The sequence below is a fragment of the Tursiops truncatus genome, chromosome 14, assembly GCF_011762595.2.
Source record: "Tursiops truncatus isolate mTurTru1 chromosome 14, mTurTru1.mat.Y, whole genome shotgun sequence".
NCBI lineage: Eukaryota > Metazoa > Chordata > Mammalia > Artiodactyla > Delphinidae > Tursiops > Tursiops truncatus.
In genome coordinates, this window is record NC_047047.1 from 64,924,057 (window position 1) to 64,949,500 (window position 25,444).

A 25,444-nucleotide genomic window follows, 5' to 3' on the forward strand; every position below is an offset into this window, starting at 1 on the left:
GTATAAAGCATTCAAAGACATACTAGACGGTATGATTTGAGCTATGGTTTTTCTCTCCTAGTATTCTGCCACTGATTTTTTTTCAATTAAAAAACATTTTTTAAAACTTTTTATTTTATATTGGAGTACAGGTGATTAACAATGTGGTGTTAGTTTCAGATGTACAGCAGTGATTCAGTTATACATATATATGTACCTATTCTTTTTCAAATTCTCTTCCCATTTATGTTGTTACATAATATGGAGCAGAGTTCCCTGTGCTGTGCAATAAGTCCTGGTTGGTTATCCATTTAAAATATAGCAGTGTGTACATGTCCATCCCAAACTCCCTACCTACCAGTGCTTTTTATTAAACATCACAACCATGTCCACTTTGATCCTTGGTTCTTGCCTTGCAGAATACGAGCCTCCGATGGAAAAATAGAGAAACAGAAATGTGGAGCTTGAGCCTTGGTGGGGTTTAGCAGGGTCCCCCAGGTTCCCTTGCTCTCTCCACATCCCCCCTGTGGTTGTCCAAGCACCTGGAACCTATCTGGCAGCTGCCCTGCTTCTGCCCTGTTTGTCCAATCCGAGAGCCCCTCTTGGCTGTAACAACCGGCTCCATCCATCTGCTGGATGGATGACCCTCCTTCCCTCTTGAAAAGGCTCTTGCTTGAATGGTGGCTCCTTCATTCCAGCCCTGCCTGCCCTCCGGTGCATCCAGAGGGGGAAATCAGGGAGGAGGAAACAACGAGAGGCCCATGCCGTTCCCTTGGGAAGAGTCATCCCATCTGGCTCGTCTGGCAGCTGCTCTCTTTGGCTTCTGTTTGGATTGTGAACCCATTGCTCCGAGTGGAAGTGGGAAAACAAGCTCTCAAGACAAGCGCTCTTGTAGGAGGAGTTTGGTGCCTAATGAATTATTCAGCGCAGACAGCTAAGCGCCAAGCGTTCCAGAAGGAAAGAAGATTTCAGTGTGGATCCCTGAGACCCCCCATGCTTCCCAGGCGAAAGGCTAGCAGAATGGTCCTCCCAAATGTGGAAAACTGATACTTGCTCCCCGACGCACTAAGCATAAGCCCGGTTTATTGTGTTTACAATTGCATATCTTCAGAGCATAACTGATTCACTGAAAACGAGAGTGCGCTGGACAGTGGAGGCATCTCTGCACAGGCTTTTCCCTAAAGCCAGGAATAATCCCCTGCAAGAGATCCAGTTTGATGAACTATTCAGTGTTCCCAAGCCTCATATACTTGCGGGAGATCAGGACACAGAGACATCTGGTCTCAGGCATTTTCGCTCAGGATAGAATATTGTTCTCCCCTGGGGGGAACTTGTTAGCAAATGAGGCCAGTGTGCCTGCCTGAGACTGGGGCTCCTGCACTTTGACACCTGGGGAAGGAGTCGGGGACCAGGCAGTGCTGTAAATATGCTCCCCAAAAATCCCGATAAAAAGAAACATGGATTTAACACTGACTTCTCCTTGAACCAGCTGTTAACTTTTTAAAAATAAATTTATTTATTTATTTGTTTGTTTTTATTTTGGGCTGCGTTGGGCCTTCATTGCTGTGCATGGGCTTTCTCTGGTTGAGGCAAGCAGGGGCTACTCTTCATTGCAGTGAGCGGGCTACTCTTCATTGCAGTGTGCAGGCTTCTCGTTATCGTTGCTTCTCTTGTTGCAGAGCACAGGGCTCTAGAGCGCAGGCTCAGTAGTTGTGGCTCACGGGCTCAGTAGTTGTGGCTCGCGGACTCTAGAGCGCAGGCTCAGCAGTTGTGGTGCATGGGCTCAGTTGCTCCGTGGCATGTGGCATCTCGGACCAGGGCTCGAACCCGTGTCCCTGCATTGGCAGGTGGATTCTTAACCACTGAGCAACCAGGGAAGCCCTAATTTTTTTTTTTATCAACTTCAATTCCATTGTCTCCAGTTCTCCGAGGCCTGAATGCTCTGACAGTGCAGACAAGGAGCAGATGTGCAGTGGAAGGGTCAGTCTGTACTGGTAGGGGCGAGGAGAGAGGAGGGGAAGCAGGCCTGAATGTCATTACTTGAAGGGGTCGGGGGGTCAGTGACAGTGGCAAGGAACAGATTTTTCCAGCTGCTTTCAGGCTGAGATTTGCACTGCATAATCTGAATGCTTTTATCTGTTTCTGAAAATAGACAGGAATTTTTTCCACAGGCTGCTCCAATCTGGCCGTGGAGACGTGAGGGAGGACGGCCGGGAGACAGTTGTATGTGGTCCAGTAGGTACGTTTTGTGACCCTCTGCCCCCCAGCCAGCCCTTCTGCACATTGGTTCCCTGAGCCATGTTATCTTAACATCCCTTGAAGTAGGGAGTCACACATGCTGGAAATACTTTCCGTTCTGAATTTCGTATAGCTTCTGGTATACTGAGCTATCATTTCTTACTATTACTAAAATATATAGACTGAATGGCCTTTGTGAGGTCAGAAGTACCTGTTCAGAGGGAATGATTGCTTGAGTCTTTACAGAATGACCTACGTGGGAAATGTAAACGAGACAGAAAGAAGAAAATGGTTTGGGGCTTCCCTGGTGGTGCAGTGGTTGAGAGTCAGCCTGCCGATGCAGGGGACGTGGGTTCGTGCCCCAGTACGGGAAGATCCCACGTGCCGCAGGGCGGCTAGGCCCGCGAGCCATGGCCGCTGAGCCTGCGCGTCCGGAGCCTGTGCTCCACAACGGGAGAGGCCACGACAGTGAGAGGCCCGCGTACCGCAAAAAAAAAAAAAAAAAAAAAAAAAAAAAATTGAAAATGGTTTGATCAGAAATGATAGTTTGCGGTTGTTAGCGACGCCACAGATCATATTCTCCACCTTTGTCCTACATTTAGACTACAAAGAAGCATCACAAATTATCTACAAAGATCTTCTGGAAAGTTAACTCTGGATTAAATCAGACTCCATCTCTCCGCAGCTGGTCCCTCTCATCTCAGATCAAAAGGATCTTGAACCTTCTAAGTGAACTGCTGTCAAGCTAACAGCAGGGGAATCTCTAATATTATTTACACAGCATTTTCCTTTTTTTCCAATTATGTATTGGTTTCTCCTTGTTACAAGCCTATCTTGTAAATATGGAAACCAAGACACAGAAAAAGGAAACAATGTTTAGGGCCATGTGGGCTGTCAGAGGTGGAACTGGGAATAACGCAAGAGCCTTTTAATCTGCAGATCAGTGTATCTAGATGCAGCCTCTAGTTATTCCAACAATCCTTTACAATTGCATTCACCCACCCACTAAGAAGTTATCAGTGCTGAGCTTGCAGTGAAGCATGCCAATTTCGTGGATTTTTCAACCTGGAGAGTTTCTTGGGCTCAGAGAAAGTGATACCAGTCTTTGAGGCTGGAAATTATTTGCAAATTTCCTCTAAAATAAATCTTATTGTGAATGGCAGCAAGAGGAGAGTGCCAGATTATTCTGGAATGCTGCCAATGTCCTGTGTCTCTGGAACTCCTTTGCTGTCCTTATGACCAAAGAACCCCACAGCTAACTCAGGTATATGAGGAGGAAAGAAGGTGAGCAGAAATAGGAACTCTCACAGTCAGCACTGCAGGCTGAGGTCTCTTCTCCGGTTGGAGGCTCTGCCTAGCAACTGCAATTTGTTAAGTCAATGTCTTAATGATGCAGTTCTTTCAGCTCCAGACCCTGCCGAGCATCAAGTGCAATGTCTCCTCCGTCGGCCCCCCAGGAACCCCACACCTGGCACTGCAGCATCATGAAGATTGCTGCAGTCAGGGAAAGGTGATCCCAGCTCGCTGTGTGTGTAACGCTGTGTATCTCCCCAGTTTTGTTAGCCACCAGATCATCAAGGAGAAGGAAGAATGGGAAGACGGAGAGATCAGAGGGAAAAGGTCAAACAGTTACCAGGGAGAAGGACTGGAAAGATGAAAACAAGAAAGACGGAGAAGAACATTATGGGGAAGTAGGTAGTGGGTTTTGAAAGTACCAGAGCAAAGCCAAAGACAAAAGGGGAAAAGGTTTAGCGGAGAGAATGGGGCACACAGTGGCACCTCTGCCTCCCATATCACAAAGCTCACGATGGAGCTGGACTAACAGCCTACCCCTCCCTGGACTTTCAAGCACGACCATACACAGGGTTCAAAGGAAAGAAAAGCAGAAGTTGGTTGGTTTCAGGTCCTTGGAAAAGAAGTGGGCTGGCATCTGACTCATCCCGCTCTGGTCCAAGCCCCCAGCACACACAGAAGCTCTCATATGAGGTCATCTGAGCATCACTTATAAAACGACTGATTTGGTGGCGTGTGGGGATGGGTGCTTTATCAACATTATTCCTTGCTTTTCCCAGCACAGCTTGAGGTGGGTAGCACTGCAGTTCTCACGTAATAATAAATAATTTTATGGACAGGAAAAATGAAGTCCAGGTCATAGTGGATGTAAATTGGTGGCAGAGCTGGGATTGGGGCACCTGGCTTCCAAGGTAGTCCTGCTACCCCTTCACCTGCCTGCCTATCTGTACAGGGGATCCTGATGGTTCTTGAACAGAGTCAAGTGCATTTTTCCTGCTAAATTACCAACTGGACGGTACTTCTTGGTGATAACTCCTCGGAGGAAAAGATACAGGTAAAAATAACTGAACTAGCTGTTTCCCCCCTTATTCCTCCCCACCCTCTTACCACCCCAGGTCATGGCACAAAGCAGAAAACGCCTCCATCTCCTGGGTGCTCTCAGGGGGCAGCAGAGAGATTCCTGCATACAACGTGCTGGTGGCTCCCTCAAGCCTTGCCATGAGCTTTCCCTGATTTCCCGGGAGGACACAGCAACAGGGACTTTGCCATGGTGGGATGTTTTCTCCAGCAGCCTTGGCTATGGGAAGTCATCCAATGGCTGTTCAGGAAGTCAGCTGAACCCTCTCTGCCAGTAAGAAGGCTCAAAACTGGCCAGAACCTCAGGGACATCTGAGCTATTACTGGAAAGTGAATCAACTCTGAGTCCCTGCAAGGCCCACGAAGTATAAACGACATTTACGTGGACGGCACAGTGCATCTGGAGAGGCCTGTGGAAAGAAGGAAGGGAGAGGTAGCCTCATCCCAGGCTGTTCACGTTAGTCAGGATCAGGACAGCCAGTTGACGTGTCTCTTTCAGAGCCGAGAGCTCTGCAGAGGTGGAAGTCAGGAGGGCAGGATATTTAAGATGAAAGGAGAGACGAAGAGGAACTGGGAACAGAGACTGTCTGGGGCCACATCTGGGCCCAACCTTGCCTCAGGGCTGAGGTTGAGACAGGCCTCCACTTCTCTTCAGCTGGAGGGAAGGTGCCAGAAACGAGTGAAAATGAAGGGAAGCCTCTTCTCTGTCCCTTGCAAAAAGGGATCTCTGTCTATGCCCAGGTAAGGCTTTGCATTATAGAAAAATGGGTACTTAGGTGCTGACTGGGGCAGAATCTATTTCCTAGATGCCAGTGCAGACGCTCCAGATGCCCTGTCCTTCATCTGGGCTTGGAAACCTTCACACTGGCCAGATGTTTTCAAGGCTGTGATAGCAAAGCCAAGGGCACCTACAGGCTGCCAACATCCTGCCGAGTCTAGGACACATGTTGCTTTGCCCTCCACCTGGGCAGGGGTGGGGGGGAGGGCAGTTCCTGTATATGTATGAAAGGGCAGGTCAGACCCCGACCAGGCTGGGCAGGGGGGCTTTCTGAGCTGAGGGCCTTTCTTCTCCCTAACAACACCCCCGCATCCACTGCCCCAAGATTACCTCCATGCTCAGTTTCCCTCTTCGTGTTCACATAAGGGGCAGGCTCAGGGGTGCACTTTGGGAAGAAGGCTGCCTGCCCACCTGTCCACTTTTTCCAACACACACACACACACACACACACACACACACACACACACACACACGCATGCACGCACGCACGCCTGCAAGATCTCCACTCTTGACTGACTCTATCAGCCCAGTCTCATTTCCTTCCACGGCAGGGCCCTCGGAGCCCAGTGCCGAGACGGTGTGTGCTCTAAAAATAACTGTGTCCGACATGATGGATGGGAAGGCTTTGCTCTCCTTTTCCTGCCTCGGCGTTGGGGTCTGAATCATGCTGGGAAATGACATTCTGTTAACACAAGCACTTTTGCTTCCTCCCATGCTCTCTCCCCATCCGGTGGGGGCCCTGGCTGGGACTGGCTTTCAGTGTTTAAAGCCTCCCTGGGGGTCCATTCAATACCCCATCCACTGACATTAAGGAAAGCTGTGGATAGAAATGGAGGGAAGCATCCTGCACCTCCCTATGGGATGCTAAGGCTGTGCTGAGGCACAGACACGTCCCCACCTGACTCCTCCAAAAGAGGCCCAGAGCATCAGACGCCCAGTGGCCCCCGGGGTCAGGAGCAACCTCAGCCCAGCCCCTGGCTCAGGGAGCCGCTCGGTAGGGACGGTACAAAGGAAAGCCACCTGCACCCAGACTTGCTGGGGAGCAGACTTCTCAGCAATGCAGGGGAAGAGTTTTTGGAAATACACTTTAAAACTTCCCAGATTAAAGGAAGTCCGGCTTCTCCTGACCTTGTTCTGAGTTCCGTGAGGCCACGGGTCCTGCTCGGCTTATCTTTGCATCCCCAGAAACTCAACCACCGTGCCTGGCTCAGAACAGGTGTTTGATAAGTTCATTTTGGTTTCAAAGGAATAAATAGCACCTAGAGGGTCTCAGTGAGAGAATGTGAGTGGTTTACCTTTGAAAGAACAAAGCTGGGGCCTCTGGTATGGAGAGATTCTGCAAAGCCCACACGAGAGTCCTGGAGAAAGATCATTTCCTGCAGTCTAACTTCCAGCCTTGACTCCATCCTAGCTCAGTGCCACCTGGGAGCCTGTGGTGCTCCAGAGCAGAGGATCTGACAGCTCACATCCCCTCAGACAGAAGCCAGTTCCTCTGCGGAGCCACTCTTCTGGTCCCTAAGTCTCACTTCTACTTTTCTGCATGGATGCGTATGGGATCTTGGTTAATGGAACCCGTTTTAAACGACCTTTTTGACCCCCTATTGAATGGATTCTCTTAACCTTTAACTGGTTCTCAAACACAATGACAGAAGCTTTGGGCTTAAGCAGTAAACCCACAATCAGAAGCCGAGGAAATTCACATTCTCAGTAATGGGAGAGTTTCATTGTTCATTGCTTTTTAAAAAAATGTGCTTGCTGGGCTTCCCTGGTGGTGCAGTGGCGCTCCTTCCGATACAGGAGACGTGGGTTCGTGCCCCAGTCCGGGAAGATCCCACATGCCGTGGAGCAGCTGGGCCCGTGAGCCATGGCCGCTGAGCCTGCGCGTCCGGAGCCTGCGCTCCGCGACGGAAGAGGCCACAACAGTGAGAGACTCGCGTACCGCAAAAAAAAAAAAAAAAAAAAAAAAAGTGCTTGCTTACTTATTTATTTATTTATTTATTGGCTGCCTTGGATCTTCGTTGCGGTGCGCGGGCTTCTCACTGTGGTGGCTTCTTTGTTGTGGAGCACGGGCTCTAGGCACGCGGGCTCGGTAGTTGTGGCTCGCGGGCTCTAGAGCGCAGGCTCAGTAGTTGTGGCACACACCTAGTTGCTCCGCAGCATGTGGGATCTTCCCGGACCTGAGCTCAAACCCGTGTCCCCTGCATTGGCAGGCAGATTCTTAACCACTGTGCCACCAGGGAAGTCCTTGTTCATTGTTGGACTAGAGCAGAAAGTAACCAGCGCTCAAATATATGTTACCCACAGACCTGCACGTGATCATCTCTCCCATCTGTGTGTCTGTACATGTGCAGGACACTGGGGACAGTCCTTAGTGGCCACCTGCCTGCTCCCCTGCTCCATGCACGTCCACACACTGAACTCTCCTGAGGAATCACACACGTGCCTGCCCTGAAATAAGGTGGGAAACATGTGGGCCTGAGAGCAAAAGTCCACAACCCTGAGGAGTCCAGGAGGGGCCCCTGAGCTGGCCATGAAAGGCAGCAGCAGACAGGCCCATGGCCGCCGGCAGAGGCTGCCGCCTACGTGTGAGCCCAGGGGCACAGGTGTGCTACCTACAGCAGGAGGCACAGCTTCACATGCAAGAGGCCAAGATGGGAGGATCTCTGGGGCGGAGAGACAGATGCTACGGGAGACTTAGATTCCAAAAATCAGGCATAGAGATGCACACCTTCTGGGGGCCAGAATATGATGGAGGAGGGGAGGGCATTGGGGCTTGGGAAGGAGGAGACCTTGGCTCCAACCGGGGCTCTACCACCAGCTCTTGAGATGACCTTAGGTATCTTCATTGGTAAAATGAGAAGGCAGGATTGATCTCCAGTTCTCTGATGCTGATGCACTTTTGTATTCACAGATATGGGAGGAATTGGTCAACAGAAGGAAGAGAACAGCCTCTGTGGCTCAGCTGGCTGGTGGTGGGATGGCCCAGGAGGTCCCCAAATAGAAGGCTCTCCTCCGCCTTTTCAATTTCTTGACTCTTTCTCTGTAACTTTTGTAATGGGTCAAAAGCACTCACTCTTAGACGGCCTGGACTCATCTTGCTGGTTAGAGCCCCATTAAATTCCACCCAACACCTTATCAGATCCCCTCCCTCCCTCTTGTCCACCCAGCTGCCTTTAGACTGGCTTTCCCCCCAACTTCCTTGGCTGCTGAGCGAGTGGGGAGCCTTCTCTCTGGGTTCTCAGGGCCTCAGTAGAGGTCAGGCTGGCCCTGATTTCAGAAGGTCCCCGGACTCCTCGAGCAGTGCTCTTCCCTGCCCTCTCTATCACAGACACTTCTTAGAGGTGTGTTCCTAGTTCGAGGTGTCTCTTCCCCAAGTCAACTTCTCTGAGGCTCTCCATGCTCTAGCTCGCTCTCCAAACTTCTTTCGTGATCACTCCCGGAAGACCTTTCCTGAGTCAACTCTTTCTCATACTGACCTTCCCAATATTTCTTGTTTGGACATATGACTCATTGTATCTCTTTTCAGTCTTGCCTCTTCTCCAAGACTTTCATTTTCTATTTTTACTCTAGGTCTTGTACCAATCATCAGAGATTAAAATACAGAGCATCATCGAGGTAACACCAAGGAGAAAGAGATCATGCAGACCTGATCCCCTCCCCTCACCGTTATCTCGATTGAGAAAAGGTTACTGCACGATCCCAAGAGTCTCGGGTACTTTACCCCTGCAGGTTAAGATGGCTAATAGTTCCCAGGTATGTTTTCAGAGTGGAGCCAAAGCTCACCTTCAGGGTATTTACAGAGGCGACCAGAAATCTCCAGCTGATAAATTAAAGTATTTGCCTGCAGTGCTTGCTCGCTTTTGCTAAATCCTCTCCATTTGTAGGTGTCACTCCCTTGCTGAGGGTTAACTGCTCCCGAGGCTTTTGATCTGCATGTGAGAAAGCAACCAAAGTCGATCCAGCAGGCAGCCCTGTTTGCTAGCCCTCTCCTTTTCTTCTCTGCTTCTAGATGACATCCAGATAGCCCTGTTCTGAGGGGTGCCAGAGAGTAACTGTTCTAAAATTAAAGGGCAAGGAAGTCTTTTCAAAAAAAAATTTTTTTTAAAACTTGGGCCCTGTAACTTAACCTTTCCCTCCCTGAGCTCGGCTTCTAGGAGAGCTGGTTTTACTGCTGTAAAGATAAATGAAAGGCCGAGTGGGTGTGAGAGCACCTCCCGGGGCTATGGCTGGTGACTTGACAAGTCATTTATTCCAGGGCACAGTCTGGCTTCCTGCCAGGCCCTCCAGTGGAAACGCAGAGAAGGAGAAACCCGAGTGAGGTGGCTGACCCCCGGCATGGGTCCTGTGCTTCCCAGCAAGGGCCTCCCAGCATCTGGTGGATGTGCACAATTAGTAATGCTTTTGAGGATAACGCTTTGGTCTCATGGAAAAAGGAGAATTCGTCCAAGATAATGTCTGGTAAACTTTGACATTCCACCCCGAAGTGATTGTATACTCATGTAGAATCACTAAACAGCTGCACGATCATATTACAGAACCTTCTTCAAGAGCCAGCTTGTCATTGAATCCATCCCCAAATTCCAGATTTTCTCAAACAAAAGGAGCCCTGATGTGGAAGGAGCTGTAATCAGCCAGATGGAAAAGAGGTGCAGATTGCCAAGATTGGAAGCACCCTTTAAGATGCTTTGGCCCAGTCCCCCTCATTTTGTACATGAAAAAACCGAGGTCCAAAGAAGAGAAGAGAATTTCCTAAGGTCACTCAGTAGAAGAACTCGGACAAGAGAATAGCACTCGTGAACCGCAGAACCACCAGGCCAAGGTGCCCATTCACCTCTTAGAGATGGACAGACCTCCTTGACCCTATTCCTTAAAGAAGCTCTGAGGATGAGAGTCTAGGCCAGAGGGGTAGTGATGGAATCTCTTTAGTGAAAAGAAATGAAGTTGTATTGAGAGAGTCTGCCAAAAGGAGAAACCTTGCATCTATAGAGGGGAGAAGAAGGGAAGGTGGTGGCAAAGTCCAGGTTTTACTAAGCCATAACTACAAAGTGAAGCAAGATGAAGCAAGGTATCTAGGTCTGGGACCCTGCTAAGAACCTGCATCACGGAGGGTTTTCCAGAGGATCAAACAGAAAAGAGCAAATAATGTTAGTCATTCAACAGCAAGTCTTAAGCACCTACTTTGTGTAGGACGTCGTGCCAGGTGCTGCAGAGATAAAGAAGGTAAAATGCGGCAGAGTAGTGGTTCCAAGAGCCAGTCTTGTGCTCATTAATGACAATGTTTTTACAGGTGCACACACACACAAAGGCGCGCACATTAAGGCATGGAGTATTTCGTAATGCTCAATTTTTTCTTTTTATTCTGAGATCACGTCCTGTCTTTCTGCCCATTGTTAATATAACTTTCTCATTTCTTAACAATATCCTCTGAATAAAATGTTGGCAACCCAATCAGTGTTCTCTTGAGTGTTTTTGAAACTGCATTGGTTGATGAAATCCAAAAGCCTGGCAACCATGGCTGTGGTTCAAAGGACATGGGGTCTAGGGACAGACAGACATGGATTGCAATCGGGGTTCAGCTATTTATTCACTGTGTAACGTTGGGCAAGCTTCTTAACACTCAGAGTTCAAGTTTCCTGCCTGTGACACACACGAGTCCCCAGAAAAGCAGGGACTTCCTACGGAAGAACTCACCAACGTTATTACCCATCTTTTAGAAATATTTCCCGTGTGTGTATATGCACGTATGTGCACCTATGTTGTACGAGGTGCTATATGGGAAATGGGAGATCTTTAATAGCCTTTGCTCTCAGAGAGTTAAAAATGTTGCTGGTAAGACAGTCTACCTCAACAGAATCATGGGAGAGACGTGATGTCTAGCATATCTTTCTCCTCCTTGAGAACAGTTTCTTCGGTTTGGTAACAGTGACAGAATTTTCAGATATTGCTTTCCATTATATTATTTTTCCGTGCTGGTTTCGGTTTATACTAAGGCTCCCTCAAAACTCATAAAGTTCCCTTTAAAACCTCACAAAGTTTCACCTGTGCATGTTTATTGCCCACAGGATGTGAGCTGTGTCCGTTTGGTTTTGATAGATTTACCATTATTCAACTTGGGCCGCCGTTTCCCACCAGCCTTATGAACATAGCTGCCTCCTGATTTTCGCACAGGGAGCTCTCCCCTTTGTCCCTCAGTGAGGAAATACTTCAGCTCCCTGGAATTGAGCTGGGTTCATGGGCAATGATTCTTACTGCTAGATTCCTGAGGTCCAGGAGTTTGCTCCAGCTCTGGGCAGTGGATGTTCTCCATGAAGGTCACCAAGCTCTCCCCACCCTGTCCAGGCAATTCCCAGATGCCATTCCCAGGAATTCATCCACAAGTGAGTGAGGAATTCACTCACCTACACGAGGATTGGCATTTGAGAGATGACTAGGATGTTAAAGATGTTCCTGCTAAAGTCAAGGGCAATTCTCAAGTGCATAAAAATAATCCAAAGTAATTCTTTATAATGACCTCAGATTCACCTCCCTGGGACATTCATCCATTGGCTCTAGTCCTATATGACAGTCCTATAAACATTTGCAGAAAGACAGCATGTCTCCCCTTTAAGCTCTTTTTCAGGCCAAATGCCACAACTTCATTGCATCTGACTTTAAGGACCTGGTTTCCAGATTCCTTGCCATCCTGGTGGGTCTCCTTTGAGGTTCCCATTTGGGTGTCTGTCTGATTCACACTGGAGTTAAGTGTCTTAGGGGTATATGTTAGGGGTATATCTAAGTCCTCATGGCTCAAGATCCTTCTTCTTGGGATAAAGAATGGACCTGGATGTAGGGAGGCACCTCAGGGGCAGATGAAGAGTGTTCAAGGTTCACGGTATATTCAGACCCTGGTCAAGGAAAGGCCAACTCTGGGAAGTCCAAACAGGCAGACAGAGCCCCAGACCAGAGAATCCAGAACAATCTGGGAGTCTAGGCCACAGAGTCAGAATCAAAGAACAAGTCCAGTGATACTGACTGGGATAACATGGAAGGAGGAAGGGGTCACCTGCAACTGGAGGTTCCTAAGCCACAGGCCTAGGGGATACTGGGTCCTGGATGTGATTGACATACAGGAGGCGCAGGGAGGAAGCTAGAGCAGCAGTCCGAGTCAAGAACTGTTATTTAATTCTGAGCTTCAACAGAAGGTAGGGCCAAAGCTGTTGACCTGTCCCTTGTCTCTATTATGAGGATTCCTTTGCTTGGAAGGGCAGGCACCAAACTCATCTTTGCCTTAAGCACAAAGGTTCATATAAGTGCAAAGTACTGATACTGAGGGCAGCTCCTGCTTCAGGAACTGTTGTATCTAGGTGACTTTACCTCTCATCTCTAAGTTAATGTTCCTCTCAGGCTGATGTTTCCGAGTGGTAGCTTCTAGAAGCTTTCATTCACTTCCTCCCAGCTTCAAATTCAGCTGAAAATGAATTTATGTTTCCTAAGAATTCTATAAAAACAACAACAACAACCCAGAATTGAGTCATGTGCACATTTCTGGAAAGAGGTGGATGTCTAACCATGTGAGGCAGAGGATGATGGAGGGTGGTTTCCCAGAAGAATATGAGGGTGGATCTGGGGAAGCATAGCTGGTAGTTGTCCACCACTCTACCTCACTTCAGATTAGCTCTGGATCTGGGGATACCGCCCAGGATGGGGCAATGGGAAGAGCTGGCAGTGACAATGAGTTAAAGGTGTCTGCAACTGGAAGGCCTCCTTTATCAAAACTCAACCCAGCACTTCAGACATGGTCCAACTAGTGAGGAGCACAGAAGAGCCATCTCCATACTCCAGGTCCTATCCTTTCACAAAAATCCAGGCCTGAATTGCACACGCCCTTCTGAAACTTCAACACTCCTTCTGGACACTCAGGTAATGCCCCCAAATCCTCTGCACATGAATTGTCATTAAGGTATTCCGTCTCTACCCTTTCTCATCCGGGGTGTTGTATATTCAGGATTTTGCTTTTAGCTCAGTCCCATTCCAACATCAGGGGACATTTTCTGGGGTGAAGAAAGAACATTTTAAGCAATCCTGCCTCCCTTCATCTTTTTCTTTCTCTGGAAATAATCACAACAAAGCCTCACCAGAATTTTAAAATTCAAGGCTTGTCTCAGCTGGGTAAGCCGGGGTCTGTCTTGGACAATAATGCCAGCACCAAACTCAGCTCAGCCTGGATCCCTGCTGAGTTGTTTATCTTCCCTGATCTTAATCTCAACACTCTCCTGCAAAGGTTTTTTGGGAGAGGGGCACTGCTCAGAGTGGGGCTTCGGGGGAGAGGCTGAGTGATTTCATCTCCCCTGCCCCCGGGCACGTTGTCTTCTTCCTTTTGGAAAACAAGAATCTTATCCTTGCCTGTCCTCCCTTTCGACTCTTTCACTCTTCAAGCTGGAAACATTCCCGACAAAGTAAATTCAGAGGTGACAGATCATATATGGGTCGCATTCTTGTGCCTTCTCCTCCTCTTGGCTACCCTTAGGCTAGAGAGTCTGGAAAGTGTCAAACGATTCAGAAAGTGAGCTGAATGGGTTCTTCATGCTTCACATTTGGTGCCAGGGAGCAGAGCAGTAGCTGATGCAAGAATTGGATAGAGTAGAAGTTGAGCTAAAAAAAAAAAAAGATAAAAAGAACCCAACCATAACTAAGGTCTCCCACACAGAATACTTAGGAGAAGCACTCAATGGGGGACAATGCATGGCTGTGGAGCTTCAGTTGCTGCTGGAAGACAGGCAGGGCAGGGCTCTGCCTGCAGGATATGCTCGGTCAATGCTTACAGGATCCCCTCTCTGCGCCTGGGGCCATTGAAAAGGGAGTGACACCCTCAGGCAGTTGGGGCAGTGGGGATGGGGCTCAGCAAAATCCTGGGGTGTGGACAAGTGTCACTTATCACATCCACAGGTGACAAGCAAGCAGCTATGGAGAAAAGACCCTGATGGGCAGTGACTTGCACCCATGCCGTCCTTCAGCACATTCAACAGGCTGTGCGCACCCCAGTGGTGATGGCGGCCTGCAGGCGTGGTCTTTGGGAGCGTGCAGCCCCTGTCAATGGAGAAGACCACTGGGTCACTGCTGATTCCACCCTTCTCCGTGAATCCAGCAGGACCACCCCTCCAGCCCAGCCACTGGTCTTCTCCTGCTCATCTCCCTCCCAGCCAGCTCCCAGCCCAGGGGAACTTGTCTGGTCTTCCGGGGGCCAGGGGCCCAAGCGGGGCGGTCTGGTCTCCCCCCATGCCCCTCCCAGTCAGTGCTGAGCATAAACTCTCCATCTCGTTTCCTTCAGGGCTGCCCTCCTCGATGTCACGCACCTTTCCTTCTTTCAACAAAACTCTTGTTGTATGGATAGAATTACTTGGTTTTCAAAAATATTAAATTTGGAAGTAAAAAAAAAAAAAACAAACATTGGCTTTTTTCCCTTTACAGTCTTGTTTGAGCAGTCCTAATTATCCCCCAAATTACAATCCTCCTCCTTGAGGAGGATTAAGACTGAGAAAGTATAGACAAGAAAAGCGCAAAGATTGATATTTTGATGTGTAATTACATTCCATTCTCATTGGTCCTTTGCAGCCAAATAATTTGCTAACAGAAAACTAACCTCGGGCTTCCCTGGTGGCGCAGTGGTTGAGAATCTGCCTGCCGAGGTAGGGGACACGGGTTCAAGCCCTGGTCTGGGAAGATCCCACATGCCGCGGAGCGGCTGGGCCCGTGAGCCACAACCGCTGAGCCTGCGCGTCTGGAGCCTGTGCTCCACAACAAGAGAGGCCGCGATAGTGAGAGGGCCCGCGCACCGCAATGAAGAGTGGCCCCCGCTTGCCGCAACTAGAGAAAGCCCTCACACAGAAACAAAGACCCAACACAGCCTAAAATAAATAAATAAAATACTGAATACACAACTACTTTAAAAAAAAAAAAAAAACTAACCTCCACAAATAATCTTTTTTTAACAATTTTTTTGTGATGTTTTTCATATACAATACAATTCACTCACCTAAAGTATATGATTCAATAGTTTTTTGCTTTATCATATTCACAGATTTGTCACAAGTGATCTTTCAATACAAGCAGTGCTTTAGGAGAGTAGATACTGGGGCAACGATACTTTTTTTTTTTTTTTAACTCTACAAAAAGTCCAACTCAAACACACTAAGCTGCCTCACATAAAATCCAGTCCAGGTGTGTTTGCGGCACAGTCACAAACTCAGGATTAGGGGAAAAGGGAATGCACATTAGTTAATGAGCCCAGCCCCTGACATAGATTTTATTATGTAATCTTCACAAGAAGATTCTCCCTCTAGGGGAAGATATTATCCCCATTTTTCAAATGAAGTAACTAAATTTAAAGTCACACAGCTAAAAAATAAGACAAAATAAAATGAAGTCAGCTAGCTAGTAAGTGGCGGAGCTAGAGATTTTAATGCAAGTCTATATGAATTACAGGCGTTCTGTCCACAGCAACTTCTCCTGCCTTGGACAGCCTCTGAGACCAAACGATGGCATGAGAGCTATTCTAGAAAAGTTTCTGAACTTAGATTCTGAACTTCTCTACTATTTATGGAACCCCTCAGAGGAAAGCTATGCCACAGACTGGTGTTCTCAAAATGTGGTTTTGAAATTGCTGGTTTGTCTGCTGTGGCCCTAGGTTGAAACTTCAGAGGTTTGGGGGAGACTTTTGCCACGGGCCTCCCTCAAAAAGAACAGGCAATGTGGCCTAGTGTCATGGGCTCCGATCCTGAGACCCTGGGCAATGAATGCTTCTGGAATTATCCCAGTACTGCCCTTAGTCCTGGGGACCCACTACCCAGGGCAGAGGGTCACTCCTGGGGTTTGACCCTGGAGCATCCTCATCCTTCTGGGACCAGAGCAGAGTAGGCAAGAGTCTGTCTGCACACGGGCCAGTTAGCCCTCTGCCCTTGACTTCCCTCTCCTTCCTAGGACTTCTTGAACCCTCTGATGTATTTTCTTATGCCTCCCTACCTTCTCCTTTGGATTTCCTTATTTCTTTCTGTTCCAATAAAGCCTTCATGGAAAACATTTGCAAGATTGATAGTACCTAGTATTGACACGTAGATGGGAAAACCTCATTAATCCCTGGTGGGAATTTTAAGTGGTGCGTCCCACCTGGAAGGCAATTGGCAATATCTGTGACAAACTTAAACAGGCGACTCCAGTCTCAACAGTTTCAGTTCATGAAACTAATACCACAGAAATACTCTCTCAGTTGTGCAAAGATGTAGGTGCAAGGCTGTTTGTGCTCATTATGTGACCGCTCTCGTCCTTCTATTCCTTGTCTTATTTCAGAACAACCTTCTGAATATTATTATTGTTCCTATTTTCAGGTAAGGCTTTGCAAAATATTTACAAACCTTGCCCCAGTACCATACAGCTAATGAGTAGCCAAGCTGAGATGGAAACCCAGATCTGTTTCACTCCTAGGCTCCCTAGTATAATTCCATTTTTGTAGGAAATATGAAGAAAGTATATGTACGTGTTGATATTAGCGCAGTAGGGAGTAAATAAAGGTTTGCTTGGTGCACTTCATCTTTCTAGACTGTCCAGGTGTTTAACTTCTCTCCTTGCATCCCAGGCAGAGTTAACCACCCCTTCTGGGGTGCTTCCAGAGCCACTTGTGCACACACCAAACACGCCTCACCAACCTCCATCTTAAACATTCGTTTTGATGTTTGCACCACTATGACCATGTTTTGTCCTTGGGGGCTGAGTCTGGCTTCTTTGGTTTTATACCCCAATTCTTGGCATAATGTAGATAGATGCTCTCAGAACATTTGTTGAAAACCTATGAGGGTGTCATACACACTGAGCCAAGGGTCAGGGGGTCGGTTCAGGGTCAAGGTGTCAAACCAGATGACCACTGCTGCTATTCCTGGGAAAGGGCCAATTGGGCGGACCAGGGAACTCCGTAGCATTAGCTCCCATGGTTGCCTGAGCAGAGTTTGAGCCCCAGAAGGAAGCCTTCCACTGGCCAGAGCAGATTTTCTGGGAAGCTTGTAAACCTAAACCTGCAGGACCCCTCAAGGTCCAGTACATACTTTTGTATTTGTGATTGTATAGCCTTTACTTTTGAGAGGATCCCCCAAATGACATGAGCTTCAAACTCCATCAAACCTGGATCCGCCCCGTCCAGAGCTCCTCCTTCTCTCGCAGGCGGGACTCCTCCCTCCCTATTCCTGGGGCATCTATTCTTTCCTACGTGCTCCTTCAAAGGCCAGGTTTCTTGGTCCTGAGTGTCCCCCTCATCTGTCACCTTAATCGTCACCTTCTGAACTTCAAAGCAGTGTTCCGCAGGAAGGTAGACTGGGTGTCTTGGGTCTCCAAGGGTGTTCAAACGTTTCGGGAAGCCAAGGGGGAGAAACACATTCATCAGTCATCAGACCTCAAAGGTCTGAAATGTCAACTGGAGCTGCACACGGCTGCATTGTACCTACCCGCTCGGGGACACCGAGTGCTGTGCTCCTCAGAAGCCTGACTGGCAAACACATTCATCTATGATTAATTAGAACATGGAGAAACACAGTCATCTTAATGGGTCATTAAAAAAAAAAGTCATTTAATTGCTTGGAGACCAAATCTTTCAAAAGCAAATGTTTAGGGAGAGGCTCTTGGAAACAAAAATACTGAGAATCACTCCTTTAAACCTTCAGTCTCCAGAACAATTAGCCTCTTCAAAAGCCGAACAGATCCCAGAGCCAGGAGCAAGCAGCTCTGAGCACATTAGGTGAGATGGAGCAGAAAACACACGCCCTCGCTGCAGGACTGTCTCTCCCAGTGTGGGGCTCCCGAAGGCTCGCATGGAGGGAGGGAAACTGATGGGTTTTATTGTAATGAAGGGATCATTGAATGGCTCCTGCAAAAATCCCCCTGCTACCCTGGACTCTGCTCACACAGCCCGATTCCCCAGGCGGTAGGAGAGGCTGTCTGCCTGTGGCATCTGGTTTAAGAATAGTTCATCTTTCAAAAAAACTCCCATCTTAGCCCGTCTCTCAGCCCCACGTTATCTACTCTGGAAATGTTCATTGACCAGCAGAAAAGAGCAAGAGAAGAAAAGTGAGGGAGGAAAGTAAAAGAGAGGAGCGGAGTTAGATGAGAAAAGGGAAAAGGGGGTATGACCAGTGCCACCTGAAGAACAGCAAGGTCTGTGAGAGAGCTATGGCCATGAAGCCAAGGGTATCCTTCAGAAACCCTCAGGAAAGGAAAGAGTGCCTTCCCTACAAACGTAAGATGCCTCCTCCTTTCCAGGTCTTCCCTCCCCCTCCCCCTGCATTTCCAGAACCCACTTCTCCAACACACGGTGCTAGTCTTCCAGCCAATCTGGGGGAGTCCTATGAGATGACTTTGGTCTTTCAGGCTCGTGATGGGATTTTGCAAAACCCAAACGATACATAGACATGGATCAACTGATTCCTCAGATACTACCACCTGGGGCAAATGTGGGCCAGCTGTTGAACACCTGGACCACATCAACACTCAGCGCCAGAGGTGGAGCAGAGGCTGCAATTCACTGAGATAAAGAGGAGCCTCCTGGGCCAGACAAGCACAATGAGAGCCTGGCAGAGCCCAGTGAAGCATCAGCACTGGTCCTTGGCCTGGTTTTTCTTCGCCTTTCCAGTTTTATTATAAATACACTCATACAACAATAAGTACCACTCTACTTTTGTATAACACTTTATAATTTAAGCATTTCCCATGCATTATCTCACTGGATCCCTCAGCATTTAAAATTGTTTAAAAACTAGCTAATGTCAAATGTATTTATAATTTTCCCCGCCCAACCCACATATTTTCCACAAACACTGTCTATCGCTTTCTAATAAATGCAGCACATGCAAAAAAAAAAAAAAAAATCCTTTCACCTTTTTCTCTGTTTTTTCTAAAGTAGTCTTTCCTCTTCTGGCCAGTTCTCTTGACACCATTATTTTGGGTTTTTGCAATTTTGCTTTCCTGTCTACATCCCCAAGATTGTAATCCTTTGTTCCCTTTTCCACTTACCTTCGGAAAAAGGTTTGTTCTTTGCACCTGTGGCTTGCCCCTTACCTCCTCCTCCCACACTTATTTAGCCAACTGTCTTCAAATTCTTTCCTGACCAGAGGACAATTAGAGGCACAAAAATAGGTGCTGCTGAATCACCTCCTACGTACATCCTCTCCCTGCAGCTGCCTTCTGCTCCTAAATCTTATACTGTCTTGAATCCAACGCTTCCATTACTAGCCAGGTGACCTTGAGAAAGTTATTTAACCTCTCTGAACCTCAGTTCTCTAACTGTAAATCAGGATACTAGGAGAACTGACCTCATATGACTGCGGCTTAAAGAGGTAATGATGCCTGGGTACCACAGAGCCTCGTGCCTGGCATGGAATGGATGCCTATAAATATCAGTTCCTAAGCCCTCCATCACACTTTCCCCTCTTTTCTCACTAAGAGTGCAGTATTGTGAGAACACTTAACTGTGGAATCACAAGACCTATGTTTAATCACAGCTTCTGCCTCCTTGGGCAGACGTTTATTATGATCTCATTTTGCATGTGCATAAAATGAGGATAATGAAAATCTTCTCTACCCATCAATCAACATGGTTGTAAGGATAAAATGGAAAGAGTATAAAAGTGCCTTCCTAACTAAAACATGACAAACTGACACAATTATTACCGATAAGGCATTCATAGCATATTATGTTTTGTCCTACTTTAAAAAATGTCCTGTAGCTTCCTAGGGAGCTTTTTAAAAAAATAGTAATAAAACACAAATATAAAATTTATCACGTAACCATTTTTAAGTGTGCTAAGTATATTTCAAATTGTTGTGCAACCAATCTCCAGAACTTTTTCATCTTAAAAAACTGAGGGAGCATTTTAAATGTCCTTATCCTTAGAACACCAGCATCTACTGTATAAAGATCTATTTCCTTGTTGAGATTTCTTTCTTAAGCCCTCAAGGCTAAGGTGGGTCATTGAATTTGTTCTGGGGCAGCCAGCAGAAGATGTTTTAAAGTTAAGAGCTGTCTGGGACTTCCCTGGTGGCGCAGTGGTTGAGAATCTGCCTGCCAATGCAGGGGACATGGGTTCAAGCCCTGGTCCGGGAAGATCTCACATTCCGCAGAGCAGCTAAGCTCACGTGCCGCAACTACTGAGTCTGCACTCTAGAGCCCGTGAGCCACAACTACTGAGGCCACGTGCCACAACTACTGAAGCCTGCACGCCTAGAGCCCATGCTCCGCGACAAGAGAAGCCACCGCAATGAGAAGCCCATGCACCGCAACAAATAGCCCCCACTAGCCACAACTAGAGAAAGCCCACACGCAGCAACAAAGACCCAACGCAGCCAAAAATGTAAAAAAAAAAAAAAAGACAGCTGTCTCTTAAAATATCAGTGGTTACCAGAGGTTGTAGTTTTGGGGGAGGGGGAGGGGGACGCTGCAGTCTGATTGTCTGTGTTTGGATTCTGCTTCTATATGATTGTGGTCCAAGTTACTCTCTGTGACTCAATTTTCTTATCTTTATAATGGGTATAGATTTTGTCACAAAGAATTTTTGTGAGGATATAACAATTGAGAATAATGGGCAAGGAATTTCCTCCCAGAAAGCAGATCTAGGGCCTGCCAGATTGGTTTTACTTTACTGCCAGGGCAAGATGTTCCCTCTTTTTCTGATCAGTAGGATTTGATATATTCTATGGTCCAGTGTGAATTCTCTACTTTCCCTTTGTCTGAGTTAGGTTGGAGTTTTTATTGTGGTTATTGGTTCCCTCCACACCTTTGGATATCATGTATATGGGGGCAGATAAGCTGTCTTTTCAACCTACAGACTGTGGTCCTGAGAGGCACACACAGACCCAGTGGGGAGCTCTGCACAGTGACCAGAGATCCTGGACTTTGAACTGGATGAGACTTTGGGTTTTCTTCCTTGGCAATGGAGGGTGAGAATATGTAAAAGAATAGGGACCTTGGGTGCTGAAGAGCCAAAGGAGTAATTATGACAGATATCATTCAATAGCTCATCAGTATTCATTTTAAATTACCTTACCTTGTTCCTTTCCCAGTGCAGAGGTAAAGGCACAGTTCTCCATTTCCCAGCTTCCTTACAGCGGCAGTGACATGTAATGCAGTCTGGTCCATGAAATGTAGGTGAAAGTCCACTGGAGAAGTCTTAACTTCCTGAGTGAAAAGAAAGACTTGTAAGGAGAAAGCCCTTCATTGTTTCTTTTCTTTTTAAAAAATTTTTATTGGGATAGAGTTGATTTACAATGTTGTGTTAGTTTCAGGTGTACAGCAAAGTGAATCATTTATACATATATCTACTTTTTTTTAGACTCTTTTCCCACATAGGCCATTACAGAGTATTGAGTAGAGCTCCCTGTGGTTATGCAGAAGGTCCTTATTAGTAATCTATTTTATATATAGTAGTGTGTATATGTCAATTCCAATCTCCCAATTTATCCCTCCCCGACTTCATCATTTCTTCTTCTTACTGCCTTAAACATGGATGCAAGGCTACAACGTCATGGTTGCAACCATGAGGCAACAAGCCAGAACATGTAAGCCGGGAGGCCAAAGATGGAGGAAAGGAAAGAAAGTGCCCAAGTCCCCTGTGGAATGATTGAGCAACTGTTTCCCCGACCCACCTACATCTCCACTACTTGAAATGTGAATCTCCTATTTGTTTATGCCATAGTTGGCTCTCTCTCTCTCTTTTTTTTTTTTTTTTTTTTTTTTTGCTGTTGATTGTAATCCTAGCTTATATAAGAGCAGGGGTATTAAACTTTTTTTGTTTTAATTTAATAATTATCCCCTGAGAATGGGGTTCCTCAAAACGTCAGGGGATGTGGGAAGAGTTGTCTATTTGCACAGTGAAGAACTTAGGTGATTCTGGGCCTGAAACAGACAGCATTCTCTTCACTCAGGGGCTGTGAGCTTTAGTAGAGGATGAGAAATTTGTCTCTCATGCAAGAGCTAATTTACAGACAAGAGGCTCCTTGGAAGATGGCCAATGTGACCCTTTTGAGACTAGGCCCGAGACATAGTGTAGAACAATGGATTCGCAGAATAACACTCGGACTGACCAACTCCTGATTGTATTTCAGGAAGATGTGACAAGATGGAGTTAAGTTGAGCTGTAGATACTAGGATATCGCATGCTCATTAAACTAAACTTTAGTTACCTATGTTGATAAATTACTGCCTTTGTGAGCATCGGGGGAAAGAGGATTGGGTTTCCTTTTCTCAAATATTCTTGGTCTTCTTTATACGTTTCACTTGAAAGGTGTCAATTGTTTCTCTTTGCACAAAGAGAAAAATTGATGCTCTGAAGATAGGCAAGGTGCTGCTAATGGCCCTCCTAGGCAAAGAAGTGGGGAGAAGCCAGCCGAACTGGAGCAGAGATGTGGAAACTCTAAGGATAGGAAGGCTGCAGAGATTCTGTGTTCATCCCAAGTTTTCACCAGCGTTCTTTCCTTGAACAATTGATTTCCTTCCCAACAGCTGTACATTAAATTAAATTGACACCATTTGGCCGCACCCTTTTGTCATTTTACCGTTTTTCCATACTTCTCCACATTTGTGGGAAATTGTGTGGTCCTCAGCAGTAAGGTTACAGTACTCTGGAGCATGGCCCCTCTCATCAGCCTGATGGCTGCTGCTTTCTTGAACAGTGATGTCTCTTGTGACGACTTGCAGCTCTTGGAAGGCAGATACATTCTGGACCTTTCCCTCCTATGTGCCACTTGCCATCTTTCTCTTTGTTCTTTTTCTTGATTAACCTTCTCTATATTCACTCATCTCCATGACCCTGTTTATGGAAACTTCCCTCGTTTGTTCTTTGATGTTTGCTATTTCTGTTCCTCTTTCTTCACCTTTACAGGGGAAACATACTCTACATTGACCACTCCTGAGTGAGAGGAGAGTTATTCTCTTATTTAAAGTCCCTGGCTTGGTGCCTCCCTTTGAACATTTTTTAAATATATTTTTAACATGTCCTATTTCTTCATGGCATCTTGAAGAGGGAGCAAGTCTCCTCTCCCCTTAATGATCCCTTTCATAGATCCCTTCCCTACTTTCTTCCTGTTCCAATAGGAATTTGCATATGCTCTATTTGATCTTGCCAAGTTTCCAAGATTTTGAGAATTCCATTTTGATCAGGAGAGAGAATCTTGGTCATCACCCCACTTCCTTAAGCCATGTGACTTTGGGTCATTCACTTGGCTCTGTGCACCTCTGCTTTTCCATTTTCATAAAAGGATAAAAATACTTTACCGTAAGGCAAAGTGATGGATAAGATAACTTCTCAAGCACCTTTACTGCTTTAAGACCTGGACTTCTATGATCGGAAAAGAGATGACTTTTGTTTTGTAATAACCTTTATTTCATGATTATCCTGTCCTTTTTATTAGCCATTTCTCTCTCATTTTTCTTTCAGTAAGTTTATGTCAGATTATTGGGATAATGAAGCTACCGTAGCACTTACAGTGTTCAAATCCTTTTAATATGCATTAGCTAGCTTTGTTCCATTGCTAGTACACATAACTAACGAGCCTTAAATTCTGCATCCTTAAAAATTATCACATAAATTACGATCATGCTATGCTTCCTCTCTGTTACTCCACTTTCCCCCATAAGATTATATCAGGAACCGATTGCAAAGTTCATATATGAACCTTTACCTTATTCCTTTTTTTAAAATAAATTTATTTATTTTATTTATTTATTTTTGGCTGCACTGGGTCTTCACTGCTGCTCCCGGACTTTCTCTAGTTGCAGCAAGCGGGCGCTACTCTTCGTTGTGGTGCACAGGCTTCTCATTGCGGTGGCTTCTCTTATTGTGGAGCACGGGCTCTAGGCACGCGGGCTTCCATAGTTGTGGCATGTGGGCTCAGTAGTTGTGGCTCGTGGGCTCAGTAGTTGTGGTTCGCAGGCTCCAGAACGCAGGCTCAGCAGCTGTGGCGCACGGGCCCAGCTGCTCCGTGGCATGTGGGATCTTCCTGGACCAGGGCTCGAAACCACGTCCTGTGCATTGGCAGGTGGGCTCTCAATCACTGCACCACCAGGGAAGCCCTACCTTATTCTTTTTAATGGCTACATAATATTCAATTATATGGATGTACCATAATATATCTAATCAATCTCCTAAAAATGAGATAATTAGATTTTCAGTTTTTTGCTATCATAAATAATACTGCAATGAATATAATTGTACATATATATTCATGCAATTATTTCTGTAAGATATTTTCCAAGATGTAGGATCACTGCTTCTAGGATAGGCTTACTCTTAGTTTAATAGCACAGAGTCCAAAATCTTTCCATCCATATATTACTTTTTAACATCTGGCTGTCCCTCTTCCTCATGACAACTGAATTCTTCTCTATTTAAAATATGGCATTGTCCTGAAATAGATATGTTCTTCCTTCGATAAAAAAAATTCTAATTCTGAAAGTTTATAGAAATAATTAAGGATGAATACAGAGATCAGCTATAAGGACTTTAACAAAATTGTCATCATTATTAGTATGTACCTATTATGTGCCAGGTATTGTATAAAATGTTTAAAATATATCATTTCACTTAATTCTAACAACAAGTTTTAGTGTATGTATATTATTAAACTCATTCCACAGATGAAGAAACTGAGCCTTAAAGAGATTAACTTTCCCAAAGGTATACAGTCAACATGCAAGGAATCTGGGAGCTGAACTTAGAAGTCTTGTCACTGGAATCCACAGGTTTAACCTTGACATCAACTCCTTATGTCACAGTATGCAGTAAAGAAATGTTGGAAATAGTCTAACTATCCAAAAATAAAGGAATAGTTAAATAAATATGATATACTTTTACAATAAATATTATATGTAGCCATTAAAATTGCTGCTCAAATTTATTTATTGTTCCTATACAACAATATATTCCTGACATGGTTATTTAATGGTTATTTAATAAGACATTGCAAAATGGCATGAAGATGAGCCCATATTTGTTTTTTAAAAAAGGTGAGTGAACTTAGTTCCTTCAATATGCACAGAAGAATTAGAAGAATGTTTGCAAGATTACCTTT

At 46.1% G+C, this 25,444-nt stretch overlaps 1 protein-coding gene across 8 annotated transcripts in view; it reads right to left on the bottom strand.

Annotated features, from left to right (window-relative positions):
- Nucleotides 1-21,551, bottom strand: part of LCLAT1 (lysocardiolipin acyltransferase 1) — a 257,617-nt gene extending 236,066 nt beyond the window's left edge. For 2 of the 8 annotated variants that reach the window (XM_073791469.1, XM_019942982.3), the window contains exon 1: nt 21,424-21,548. In XM_073791469.1, coding sequence (XP_073647570.1) covers nt 21,424-21,515 — 92 coding nt within the window. In that variant the 5' untranslated portion in view covers nt 21,516-21,548. Of the gene's footprint in view, nt 1-21,423 lie in introns of all 8 variants that reach the window. The other 6 variants (XM_019942977.3, XM_033838785.2, XM_073791471.1 and 3 more) reach the window with 4 other exon arrangements.
- Between the last annotated feature and the right edge of the window lie 3,893 nt (nt 21,552-25,444).